This window comes from Salvelinus sp. IW2-2015, unplaced genomic scaffold (assembly GCF_002910315.2).
Source record: "Salvelinus sp. IW2-2015 unplaced genomic scaffold, ASM291031v2 Un_scaffold1250, whole genome shotgun sequence".
Taxonomy (NCBI): Eukaryota; Metazoa; Chordata; class Actinopteri; order Salmoniformes; family Salmonidae; genus Salvelinus; species Salvelinus sp. IW2-2015.
Genome location: NW_019942798.1, coordinates 48,391 through 62,030, shown reverse-complemented (window position 1 = coordinate 62,030; position 13,640 = coordinate 48,391). Strand labels below are relative to the sequence as shown.

At 43.1% G+C, this 13,640-nt stretch overlaps 1 protein-coding gene across 1 annotated transcript; it reads right to left on the bottom strand.

The window, feature by feature from the left end:
* Positions 1-2,929: 2,929 nt before the first annotated feature.
* On the bottom strand, positions 2,930-7,353 carry LOC112070173 (ras-related protein Rab-15-like). The gene is made up of 3 exons (XM_024137586.2): positions 7,105-7,353; positions 6,861-7,016; positions 2,930-3,614 (listed from the first exon to the last, which is right to left on the bottom strand). Exons 1-3 carry the CDS (start codon positions 7,351-7,353, stop codon positions 3,456-3,458), a joined length of 564 nt encoding a protein of 187 aa, XP_023993354.1. The 3' UTR covers positions 2,930-3,455.
* Between the last annotated feature and the right edge of the window lie 6,287 nt (positions 7,354-13,640).

The following is a 13,640-nucleotide window of genomic DNA, read 5'->3' as shown; positions in this document are numbered from 1 at the left end:
GGACTAGGATCTCTAGATAAGGGTGAAATACAGGATTATGATCTCTAAGGGTGAATACAGACTAGGATCTCTAAGGGTGAAATACAGGACTAGGATCTCCAAGGGTGAAATACAGGACATGATCTCCAGATAAGGGTGAAATACAGGACTGTGATCTCTAAGGGTGAAATACAGGACTATGATCTCTAGATAAGGGTGAAATACAGGACTAGGATCTCTAAGGGTGAAATACGAGGACGAGGATCTCTAAGGGTGAAATACAGGACTATGATCTCTAAGGGTGAATACAGGACTATGATCTCTAAGGGTGAAATACAGGACTAGATCTCTAAGGGTAAATACAGGACTAGGATCTCTAAGGGTGGAATACAGACTATGATCTCTAGATAAGGGTGAAAACAGGACTATGATCTCTAGATACGGGTGAATACAGACTATTAATCTCTAGATAAGGTAAATACAGACTATGATCTCTAAGGGTGAAATACAGGACTAGGATCTCTAAGGTGTGAAATACAGGGACTGTGATCTCTAGATACAGGTGAAATACAGGACTATGATCTCTAGATAAGGGTGAAATTACAGGACTAGATCTCTAGATAAGGGTGAAATACGGACTATGACTCTAAGGGTAAATAAGGAGTATGATCTCTAGATAAGGGTGAAATACAGGACCTATATCTCTAAGGGTGAAATACAGGACTATGATCTCTAAGATGAAATACAGATATGATCTCTAAGGGTGAAATACAGGACTATGATCTCTAGTACAGGTGAAAACAGGACTATGATCCTAAGGGTGAAATATACAGGACTATGATTCTAGATAAGGTGAAATACAGGACTATGATCTAGGATAGGTGAATACAGAATATGATCTCTAGATACAGGGTGAAATACAGGACTATGATCTCATACAGGTGAAATACAGTGACTATGATCTCTAGATAAGGGTGAAATACCAGGACTATGATCTCTAGAAGGTGAAATACAGGACTTGATCTCTAGATAGGGAATACAGGACTTGATCTCTAGATACAGGGTGAAAATACGACTATGATCTCTAAGGGTGAAATACAGGACTATGAGCTCTAAGGGTGAAATACAGGACTATGATCTCTAAGGGTGAAATACAGGACTATGATCTCTAGCATAAGGGTGAAATACAGGACTATGATCTCTAGATACAGGTGAAATACAGGACTATGATCCGATAGATAAGGTGAAATACAGGATCATGATCTCTTAAGGGTGAAATACAGACTATGATTCTAGATAAGGTGAAATACAGGACTGTGATCTCAGATAAGGGTGATACAGGACGTATCTCTAGATAAGGTGAATACAGGACTATGATCTCTAGATACAGGTGAAATACGGACTATGATCTTAGGAGTGAAATACAGGACTATGTCTCTAAGGGTGAAATACAGGACTATGATCTCTAAGGGTGAAATACAGGACCTAGATCTCTAGATAAGGGTGAAATACGGACTGTGATCTCTAGATACAGGTGAAAGTAACGACTATGATCTCTAGATACAGTGAAATACAGACTATGATCTCTAATAAAGGTGAATACAGGACTATGATCTCTAGATAAGGGTGAAATACAGACTATGATCTCTAGGTGAAATACAGACTATGATCTCTAAGGGTGAATACAGGACTATATCTCTAAGGTGAAATACAGAGACTATGATCTCTAGATTAAGGGTGAAATACAGACGAGTAGTCCTGTATTTCACCCTTAGAGATCATAGTCCTGTATTTCACCCTTATCTAGAGATCCTAGTCCTGTATTTCACCCTTAGAGATCATAGTCTTGTATTTCACCCTTATCTAGAGATCATAGTCCTGTATTTCACCCTTAGAGATCCTAGTCCTGTATTTCACCTGTATCTAGAGATCCTAGTCCTGTATTTCATTCAAAACGACATACCATATTATCACTTGCACACAAACAGTAGTGTTTGACAGTAGCAGTAGTAACATTGAGTCAGTAGCTGCAGACAGCAGAGGTTAGTCCTATGATCAGTTCGTATAGCCGCTCTGGTTGAAAGCTAAAATAGGGTTATAGGGGTATCATGATCAGTTAAATAATTCACTTCATTGAAGTTGCAAGACAGAAGAAGAAGATGAGGATGGAAGTTGGACACATGCAAATCTCTTGCTGGTCCTTTGCTAGTCTAGATAATACGTTTTCTAAGTTTCTATTCAATGGGCTACTCCGGAAACAGCAGCTATCTACTGGATAATATGGCGTAAAACTGAAGCAAACAAAACATGTCATCATAGATAGAATCACAGATGGAATATTTCTAGACCATCAAAATTAAAAGTCAACACTTTTTACAGGCCTGTAATGCTCATAGGTTTAAACTAACATTAAACTAATGTACATTATCATGGAAAGTTGTCTTGAGAAACACAATTGCGAAAGCTAAAAACTAAACGGAACATTGTCTGCACAACAAACGACACCCTATCCCCTATTAGTGCAGTAGGTCTGAGCAGAGCCAAGCAGTGTACTATAAAGGGAATAAGGTGTGATTTGAGACTCACTACAAGTAGAACAGTGTAATGTGTCGTGACCCCTTCATCAACAGCTCTGCACTATCTGCTTCATATAGCAACGCAGCATGTATCAGTAGCACCCTCTGGTGTCCAAACCTATGAACTACAATGAAAAATACCATGAAAAAACACACTATGATTAATATATACACTAGATGACTAATTAAGGGGCGCTGTTTTGAAGCCACCGCACCTCCATCTTGGTACTCCCCCACCGGTGTAAAAAAAAAAATACTAGATATAGAAACGCATTTATAAATGTCTAAATTTGTTTTTGACTCTTTTATTCTATTATTACAGACAACTTAAAGCATACTTTTAAATTATATTGTTAGCTAAATATACAAAAAAATATATAGCTACTTTTTTTGTTGTTGTTGAAAGTACTGATATTACTGTCACTGTCCCCACTATAACAAATAAATACATGTAATTTTGTCCTTGAAGCATTTCAATGAAATACTGTAGAATTCCATTCATTCCTAGAGGAATGCTTTTCTGAGGAGTGCCAATATGGCCGACCGGTGACATCAAAGCATCTCATTGGCCAATACATAGCATCAGCAATCCAGGGTTTACATACATCATTGGTAAAAACCCATCAAACACCAGTACAGCACCTAGAATGGTAGAAAGGCAATCAGCTACGAGAAGTGTCACCCCCCCAACCCTATTCCCTACATAGGGCACCACTTTTGTTACTCTATTCCCTACAAAGTGCACTACTTTCAAGCAGAGCTCGCATAAGGAATAGGGTGTGATTCAAGACGCAGACAGACCCAGTCCTTACATAAGGAGAAGTGGCACCCTATTCCCTATATAGTTCCCTACTTTTCTCACCCTATTCTCTACATAGTGTACTACTTTTGACCAGGCCCTTAACACCAGCAGCCCTTCTGTGAGGCGGCGGGCCCGTCTGTGATGCCCTCCTCCTCCTCCAGGGCGGCAAGGTTGAGCTCATCTGTGACCGACGCCCTCAGGAGGTCCAGGTCCTTCTTATTGGCCGACAGGACCTGCTCAGCCAATCGCGTGAAGGACTGGGTGAAATACAGGAAAGTGTTTTGCAAGGCCGATCATTAATTGAACTGTTAGTGCAAATATATATATATATATATTACTGTATATATCACCATATATATGTCACTGTATATAATCACTGTATACAGAGCATTCAGAAAGTTTTTGGACCCCTTGACTTATTCTAAAATGGATAAAATCGTTTTCCCCCCCTCATCAATCTACAAAAAATACCCCATAATGACAGCACAATACCCCATAATGACAGCACAATACCCCATAATGACATCACAATACCCCATAATGACAGCACGATACCCCATAATGACATCACAATACCCCATAATGACAGCACAATACCCCATAATGACATCACAATACCCCATAATGACAAAGATAAAACAGGTTTTTAGATTATAATTTTTTACTTAAGTATTCAGACCCTTTTCTCAGTACTTTGTTGAAGCATCTTTGGCAGCGATTAAAGCCTCGAGTCATCTTGGGTATGACGCTACAAGCTTGGCACACCTGTATTTGGAGAGTTTCTCCCATTCTTCTCTGCAGATGCTCTCAAGCTCTGTCAGGTTGGATGGGGAGCGTCACTGCACAGCTATGTTCAGGTCTCTCCAGAGATGTACGATCGGGTTCAAGTCCGGGCTCTGGCTGGGCCACTCAAGGACATTCAGAGACTTGTCCTGAAGTCACTCCTGCGTTATCTTGGCTGTGTGCTTAGGGTCGTTGTCCTGTTGGAAGGTGAACCTTCGCCCTAGTCTGAGGTACTGAATGCTCTGAAGCAGATTTTCATCAAGGATCTCTCTGTACTTTGCTCCGTTCATCTTTCCCTCGATCCTGACTAGTCTCCCAGTCTCTCCTGCTGAAAAACATCCCCACAGCATGATGCTGCCACCACCATGCTTCACCGTAGGGATGGTGCCAGATTTCCTCCAGGCGTGACACTTGGCATTCAGGCCAAAGAGTTCAATCTTGTTTCTCATGGTCTGAAAGTCCTTTAGGTGCCTTTTGGCAAACTCCAAGCAGGCTGTTATGTTCCGTTTACTGAGGAGTGGYTTCGGTCTGGCAACKACCATAAAGGCCTGATTGGTGGAGTGCTGCAAAGATGGTTGTCCTTCTGGAAGKTTCTCCCATCTCCACATAGGAACTCTGGAGCTCTTTCAGAGTGACCATCGGGTTCCTGGTCACCTCCCTGACCAAGGCCCTTCTCCCCTGATTGCTCAGTTTGGCYGGGCGGCCAGCTCTTGGAAGAGTCTTGGTGGTTCCAAACTTCTTCCATTTAAGAATGATGGAGGCCACTGTGTTCTTGGGGACCTTCAATGCTGCAGAAATGTTTTGGTACCCTTCCCCGGATATGTGCCTCGACACAATCCTGTCTCGGAGCTCTACGGACAATTCCTTCTTCCTTCGACCTCATGGCTTGGTTTTTGCTCTGACATGCACTGTCAACTAAGAGACCTTATATAGACATGTGTGTACCTTTCCAAATCATGCCCAATCAATTGAATTTACCACAGGTGGACTCCAATCAAGTTGTAGAAACATCTCAAGGATGATCAATGGAAACAGGATGCACCTGAGCTCAATTTTGAGTCTCATAGCAAAGGGTCTGAATACTTATGTAAATAAGGTATTCATGTTTTTTAAGTTTTAATACATTTGCAAAAATGTATGAAAACCTGTTTTCATCTTGTCATTATGGGGTATTGGGTGTAGAAAAAGAAAAGAAAAAGTAATTTAATTCATTTTAGAATAAGGCTGTAAAGTAACAAAATGTGGAAAAAGTCAAGAGGTCTGAATACTTTCCGAATGCACTGTATATATCACTGTATATGTCACTGTATATGTCACTGTATATATATCACTGTATATGTAACTGTATATATCACTGTATATGCCACTGTATATGTCACTGTATATGTCACGGTATATGTCACTGTATATATCAACTGTATATGTAACTGTTATATGTCGCTGGGTATTATTGTACGCTGTATATGTCACTGTATCACTGTATTATATTCACTGTATATGTCAACTGTATATGTCACTGTATTATTGCACTGTTACTATGTAACGTGTATTACTATATCACTGTATATGTCAACGTATATGTCCACTGTATATAGTGTCACGGTATATGTCCGTGTATATGTCACGGTATATGTCACGGTATATGTCATGTATATGTCACAGTATATGTCACTGTATGTCACTGTATATGTCACGTTATTGTCACTGTATATGTCACTGATGTCACATGTATGTCACTGTATGTCACTGTATATGTCACGTATATGTCACGGTATATGTCACGGTATTGTCACGGTATATGTCACGGTATATGTCACTGTATATGTCACTGTCGTTAATCCTTTTGTGTTGCACGTATAGTCACTGTAGTATGTCACTGTATATGTCACTGTATGTCACTGTATATGTCACAGTATATGTCACTGTATATGTCATACAGTATGTCAGCTGTATTCATGAGTTGCATGTTTCCTCACAATATTGTTTTTGAATGTTCGTTTTGGACTGATGTCCAACTGAGCTTTCTACTCACTGCATCTTTAATGAGCGCTGATGAAGATTCCATCCAAAGTGCATTACAGTGGCTTGGAAATACAATGACATTCAACAGGAGACTAATAATTAGTAGGAAAAGCTTTTGTCATCATTTTGATGTCGCCAGATTGACTTTAGATGCAGTATAACGTTAGCTAGCTAGCTAAGATTGAGGGGAGGTCACCGGATTTTAAATAGCTAATGTTAGCATTGCTAGCTATTTTTGATTAACTTTGCTAGCTAATGACAACATTGACATCTGTCTAAAGTAAATTTGACGACATGATAATGCTGACAAGTTGTTTCCTACTAAATATTTGACTACTTTAGCAATTTCATTGTATTTCCAGGCACCATAGTGTAATTTAGACTAAACAGTAGTTAAACTCAGTCATTTTGGACGGAGGTTATCACCACATTAGGGCACCACTATTGTGCCGCCGGTACAACCTATGAATATATATCACTTGGACTCTGGGAGATACAGAATAAAACGAAGTGACTAAGGATGAAATGTTGCTCCATTATATCGTCATCAGTAGTTCACATACCGATAGTCTGGCTGTGATGTTTGCCTTTGGTCCTGTGACAGACAGACAGACAGACAGACAGACCAGACCAGACCAGACCAGACCAGACAGGCAGCCAGCCGTACATTGTTTCTACGGGAGCTGTCAGCCACTCACCTCTGTTATGTTATGGTTGGTGAAGGCACTTGTCTCAAAGAAGTCCATCCCATAATCCTTGGCCAGCTTGTTGCCCTGTTCTGTAGCGACCTGCCTCTTCTCCTCCTCGTCTGACTTGTTCCCTATGAGGATCTTCTGGATGTTATCAGGAGCATACTGAGAGGTCAGTCTGCTGGGCTCTCCATTCTGCTGTCTGCTGACACGTCAGTCTGGCTGGCTCTCCAATGCTGCTGTCTGGCCTGACACTCAGTCGCTGGCTGGGCCTCCATGCCGCTGCTCCTGGCTCGTGCCTGCAAGTCATGGCTGGGCCTCTCCTGCTGCTGCTCTGGCCTGACATCAGTCTGGCTGGGCCCCCATGCGCTGTCTGGCCTGAACTGTCAGTCTGGCTGGGCCTCTCCATGCTGCTGGATCTGGCCTGACATCTGCGACTCTCGGCGGGCCTCTCCAATGCCGGGCTGTCTGCCTGACATGTCAGTCCTGGCTGGCCTTCCATGCGCTGTTGGCCTACACGTCATCTGGCTGGGCTTCATGCGCTGTCTGGCCTGAACATCAGTCCTGGCGGGCCTCTCATGCTGCTGTCTGGCTACACGTCAGTCTGGCTGGCTCTCATGCGCTGTCTGGCCTGAACACTTCAGTCTGGCTGGGCTCTCCATGCCGCTGTCTGGCCATAGATAATTGGAGCATACCACCTCTCTCCGATCTCTCAGTTTCCTCTCTGCTTATTAGCTATCCTCTGTCTGTCTGTCTGTCGGTCTGTCGTTCTTCGTCTGTCTGTTGCTGTCTGTCCTTCGTCTGTCGCGTCTGCTGCTGTCGTGTCTGTCTGTCGCTGTCCTGTCTGTCTGTCTGTCTGTCTGTCTGTCTGTCTGTCTTCCTCCCTCCCTCCCTCCTCCTCTCTCCCTCTCCCTCCTCCCTCCCTCCTCTTTCTCTGTGGTACAAGAGTGCCCATCTACACAGGTTAAAAAACTCTTCTCCTCCTCCCCTCCAGTATCTTTCACCCTGTGATCGATCGAGCTCTAAACTAAGTTCAGCTCACTGATCCTCACGCATTAGCTCTACATTTTCAAGGAGCATCAGTCGAACTGAAAAAGGCCTGATAATATGGATACTGAAACGGCTCGAGTATCTTGCTTTAAACTGTACGAATCTGCAGATAAAAAGGCACTTGAGAAGAATAAACAGCGGACTGCTTCGCCTTGCAGCCTGTCTTGCCTCACCGACCTTCCACACATTAAATAGGATGAATAATCAAGAGGTTTCCATATTCACAATATTGACTCTTCTCTTTGCGCAGGAGTCGATTTTAAAATGAAGACACTGGATGATCGACTGCATCAAAGTGAGGATACAGATAGTGGTAAGTAGGGAATGCATGCAGCCGAGCATTCTACTGAAGTATGCAAACATGGGAATCACCTTGAATATAGTGGATGTCCTGTTCAATGTGCAAGGATGTTCAGTCCTACCCCATGCTATTCTGTCAGGGAGTGTTACATGTCTTACTCCATGCTATTCTGTCAGGGAGTTCACGTCCTACCCCATGCTATCTGAGGAGTTCAGTCCTACCATGCTATTCTGTCAGGAGTTTCAGTCCTACCCATGCTATTCTGTCAGGATGTTCAGTCTACCCATGCTATTCTGTCAGGGATGTTCAGTCTACCCATGCTAATTCTGTCAGGGATGGTTCAGTCCTACCCCATAGCTAGTCCTCAGGATGTTTCAGACCCCTGCTATTCGTCAGGGATGTTCAGTACCTAGCCCATGCTATCTGGTAGGGATGTTAGTCTAGCCCATGCTATTCTGTCAGGGATGTTCATCTTGCCCCATGCTATTCTGTCAGGGATTGTTCAGTCTTCCCCATGCTATTCTGTCAGGGTGTTAGTCTTACCCATGCTATTCTGTCAGGGATGTTCAGTCGAGCCCCATGCTATGCTGTCAGGGATGTTCAGTCTAGCCCCATGCTATTCTGTCAGGGATTGTTCAGTCTAGCCCCATGCTATTTCGTCAGGGATGTTAGTCTAGCCCCATGCCTATTCTGAGGGATGTTCAGCTCTACCCCAATGCTATTCTGGTCAGGATGTTCAAGTCCCTACCATGCTATTCTGTCAGGGATTCGTCCTCCCCATGCTATTCTGTCAGGGATGTTAGTCTACCCCATGCTACTCTGTCAGGGATTCAGTCCTACCCAAGACTGTTGTTTCTCAGACTGGACACTAACCAGTCCCCCTGCCTGCAAGACTCTTACTCAAGATAAAAAAGAAAAATTGAACCACAAAGATCTCCCTTGGATTGAACATTGCCTATATGATCATATTCTCTTACCTGTTTGTCATTTTCTACAAGAGAGGGGTTTTGACATTTGATTTCTCCGGGACACAGCAGAAAGGAGAGAGATATCAGACATCACTAAGCATACTACAGACGAGCACAGGTAGATACGGCTACTCTGCTCAAATATTGTAGGTCAGTAGGTCAGATCAGGTGAGAACTTTACTTTACTCCAACTCTCTTCTTTAGTCTAATCCATCCTGGTCATAGCCTGGGAGAGGGTGCTCTCCTCTAACATGCCATTGCACTTGTTAGCAAAGCTGCAGTTGTATACGTCAAATATGATACTGTAGTTTATGGATTGGTAGCACAGTTTCTTGGTGCTAGTTTCCTCTGTCACTTCACTCACCCTTAACACGTGGATTCTGAACTACGCGTGGTGTTGCTGTGACAACCATAACTGAATTAGCTGACATGATTTTAAATTTTCTCCCCTCATCTCCTTACGCCTCTCCCTCTTCCCTTCCTGCTCATCTCCTACCCTCTCCTCCTTCCTCCCCCACCCTACCCTCCTCTTCCCTCATCCCTCATCATCTACCTAGCCTCTCCTCTCTCTCTCCCTCATCTCCTACCCTCTCCTCATCCTCACTTACCCTGTTCTTTCCTCTTCCTCCCTCATCTCCTACTCTCTCTTCCCTCTCATCTTCCGTGACCTCTACCCTCTCTCTTCTCTCCTCATTCTACCCCTCCTCATTCTCCTACCCTCTTTCCTCTCCCCCCCATCCTAACCTCTCCTCTTCCTCTCTCTCACCCTCCTCTCTCCCCTCCCTCATGCTACCCTCTCCTTCCTCTTCCTATCTCCTACCCTCTCCTCTTCTCCATTAATCCTCCCTCTCCTCTCCTCTTCCCTTATCTCCTACCCTCTCCTCTCCTCTTCTTCCTCATCTCCTACCCTCTCCTCTCTCTTCCTCATCGCTACCCTCCTCTTCCCTCCCTTATCTCCACCTCTCTCTCTCTTCCTTATCTCCTACCCTCTCTCTCCTTTCTCTTCCTTATCTCTACCTCTCCTCTTCCTCTGCCTTCCCTACCCTACCTCTCTCTCCTTCCTCATCTCCTCTCCCTCTATTCGCTACCCCTCACTCCTCCTTCATTCCACTCCTCTTCCCTCAGTTCTGCTACCCCCTCTTCTCCCCTATCTCCAACTCGTCTTCGTACGCTCTCTTCAGGCGAATCCTGCGTTCCATCACAGTGAGCATCAGCAAGTCATGAAGTGGGTCCAGCGATGTGGACGAGGTAAGATCAAGGGAACAAGGGTTAGAGGTCAGGCAACCTTTTTTTTATTGCGGCAGCAGGGTGCTTTGTCAAATCAGACTGAATGACCCTCCTCCTCTCCCTCCCTCCCTCCTCCTCCTCCTCCTCGCTCCTCCCTCCCTCTCAGTATAAGCTCCTGATAACATCCAGAAGATCCTCATAGGGACAAGTCAGACGAGGAGAAGAGGCAGGTCGCTACAGAACAGGGCAAGCTGCCAGCCGGATTATGGGATGGACTTCTTTGGACAAGTGCCTTCACCAACCATAACATACCAGAGGTGAGTGGCTGACAGCTCCCGTAGAAACAAGTACGGCTGGCTGCCTGTCTGGTCTGGTCGTGGTCTGGTCTGTCTGTCCTGTCCTGTCTGTCTGTCACAGGACCAAAGGCAAACATACAAGCCAGACTATCGGTATGTGAACTACTGATGACGATATAATGGAGCAACATTTCATCCTTAGTCACTTCGTTTTATCTGTATCTCCAGAGTCAAGTGATATATATCATAGTTGTACCGGCGGACAATGTGGTGCCCAATGTGGTGATAACCTCCGTCCAAAATGACTGAGTTTAACTACTGTTTAGTAAATTACACTATGGTGCCTGGAATACAATGAAATTGCTAAAGTAGTCAAATATTTAGTAGGAAACAAACTTGTCAGCTATATCATGTCGTCAAAGTTACTTTAGACAGATGTCAATGTTGTCATTAGCTAGCAAAGTTAATCAAAAATAGCTAGCAATGCTAACATTAGCTATTTAAAATCCGGTGACCTCCCTCAATCTTAGCTAGCTGCTAACGTTATACTGCATTAAAGTCAATCTGGCGACATCACAAAATGATGACAAAGCCTTTTCCTACTAATTATAGTCTCCTGTTGAAATGTCATTGTATTTCCAAGCCACTGTAATGCACTTTGGATGGAATCTTCATCAGCGGGTCATTAAAGATGCAGTGAGTAGAAAGCTCAGTTGCGACATCAGTCCAAAACGAACATTCAAAACAATATTGTGAGGAAACATGCAACTCATGAATACAGTGACATACTGTGACATATACAGTGACATATACTGTGACATATACAGTGACATACAGTGACATATACAGTGACATTACATGAATACAGTGACATATACAGTGACATACGTGACAATACGCGGTGGACATATACCGTGACATATACCGTGAATATACTGTGACATATACAGTGACATACAGTGACAGATGTGACATAGCAGTGACATATACAGTGACATATACTGTGACATATACAGTGCATACAGTGAATATACTGTGGCATATACAGTACATACGTGACATATACCGTGACATATACCGTGACATATACCGTGACATATATCATGCATATACAGTTACATAACGTGATATAAATACAGTTACATATACAGTGGCATATACAGTGATATATACAGTTACATATACATGATATATATCAGTTACATATACAGTGACATATACATGACATATACAGTGGCATATACTAGTGATATATACAGTTAATATAAGTGATATAATACAGTGACATATACGTGCATATAAGTGACATATAAACAGTGGCATATACAGTGAATATACAGTTACATATACAGTGATATATATACAGTGAAATATACAGTGACATATACAGTGATATATACAGTGCATCGGAAAGTATTCAGACCTCTTGACTTTCCACATTTTGTAACTTTAACAGCCTTATTTAAAATGAATAAATTACTTTCTTTCTTTTCTACACCAACTACCCATAATGACAAGATGAAACAGGTTTTCAACATTTTGCAAATGTATTAAAACTTAAAAACATGATAGCCTATTAATATAGTATTCGACCTTTTGCTATAGACTCAAAATTGAGCTCAAGGTGCATCCTGTTTCCATTGATCATCCTTGAGATGTTTCTACAACTTGATTGGAGTCCACCCTGTGGTAAATTCAATTGATTGGGCATGATTTTGAAAGGTACACACATGTCTTATAAGGTTCTCTTAGTGACAGTGCATGTAGAGCAAAAACCAACCATGAGTCGAGGAAGAGGAATTGTTCCGTAGTATGCTCCGAGACAGGATGTGTCGAGCACAATATCCGGGGAAGGGGTACCAAAACATTTCTGCAGCATTGAAGGTCCCCAAGAACACAGTGGCCTCTATTCTTAAATGGAAGAAGTTTGGAACCACCAGGATCTTCAAGAGTGGTCGCCAGTCCAAACTGAGCAATCAGGGAGAAGGGCTTGGCATGAGGTGACCAGAACCCGATGTCACTCTGAAAGAGCCTCAGAGTTCTAATGTGTGAGATGAGAACTTCAGAAGGACCCATCTGCAAACACCCAAATAGGCTTATTGGTAGTGCCAGACGATAACCACTCCTCAGTAAACGGAACATAAAGCTGTTGATTGCTTCCAAAAGGCACTAAAGGATTTCAAGCCCATGAGAAACGAAGATTGGAACTCTTGGCCTGAATGCAATGGACGCTGGAGGAATCTGGCACTTCCTACGGTAAGCATGGTGTGGCAGCACATGCGTGGGGATGTTGTTTCAGCAGGAGAGACGGGAGACTAGTTCAGATAGGAAAGATGACGGAGCAAAGTAACAGAGGAGCATCTTGATGAAAACTGCTTCAGACATCAGTACCTCAGCCTAGGGGAAGGTTCACCTCCAACGGACAGACACTCAGACAAGCAAGATAACCAGGAGTGACTGTCAGGAAAGTCTATGAATGGTCTTAGTGGCCCAGCCAAGCCGGATTGAACCGCATCGTACATCTGGAGAGACTGAACAGTAGCTGTGCATGTGACGCTCCCTCCATCCAAACTGACAGAGCTTGGAGAGCATGCTGCAGAGAAAGGGAGAATATTCCCAAATAACGGTTGCAAAGCTTGTAGCTCCATACCCAGAGATCGAGGTTTAATCGCTGCAAAGAATATCTCACCAAAGTATTAGAAAGGTCGGAAATACTTAAGTACAAAAATTATAATCTAAATAACCTGTGTTAATTTTGTCATATGGGGTATGGATGTCATTATGGGGATTATGTCATATGGGGTAATTGGCGCATTATGGGTAGGTTGATGTCATTATGGGGTATCGTGTGTCATTATGGGTAATTGTGATGTCATTATCGGGGTATTGTGTGTCATTATGGGGTATTGTGCTGTCAGTTATGGGGTATTTTTGTAGATTATAGGGG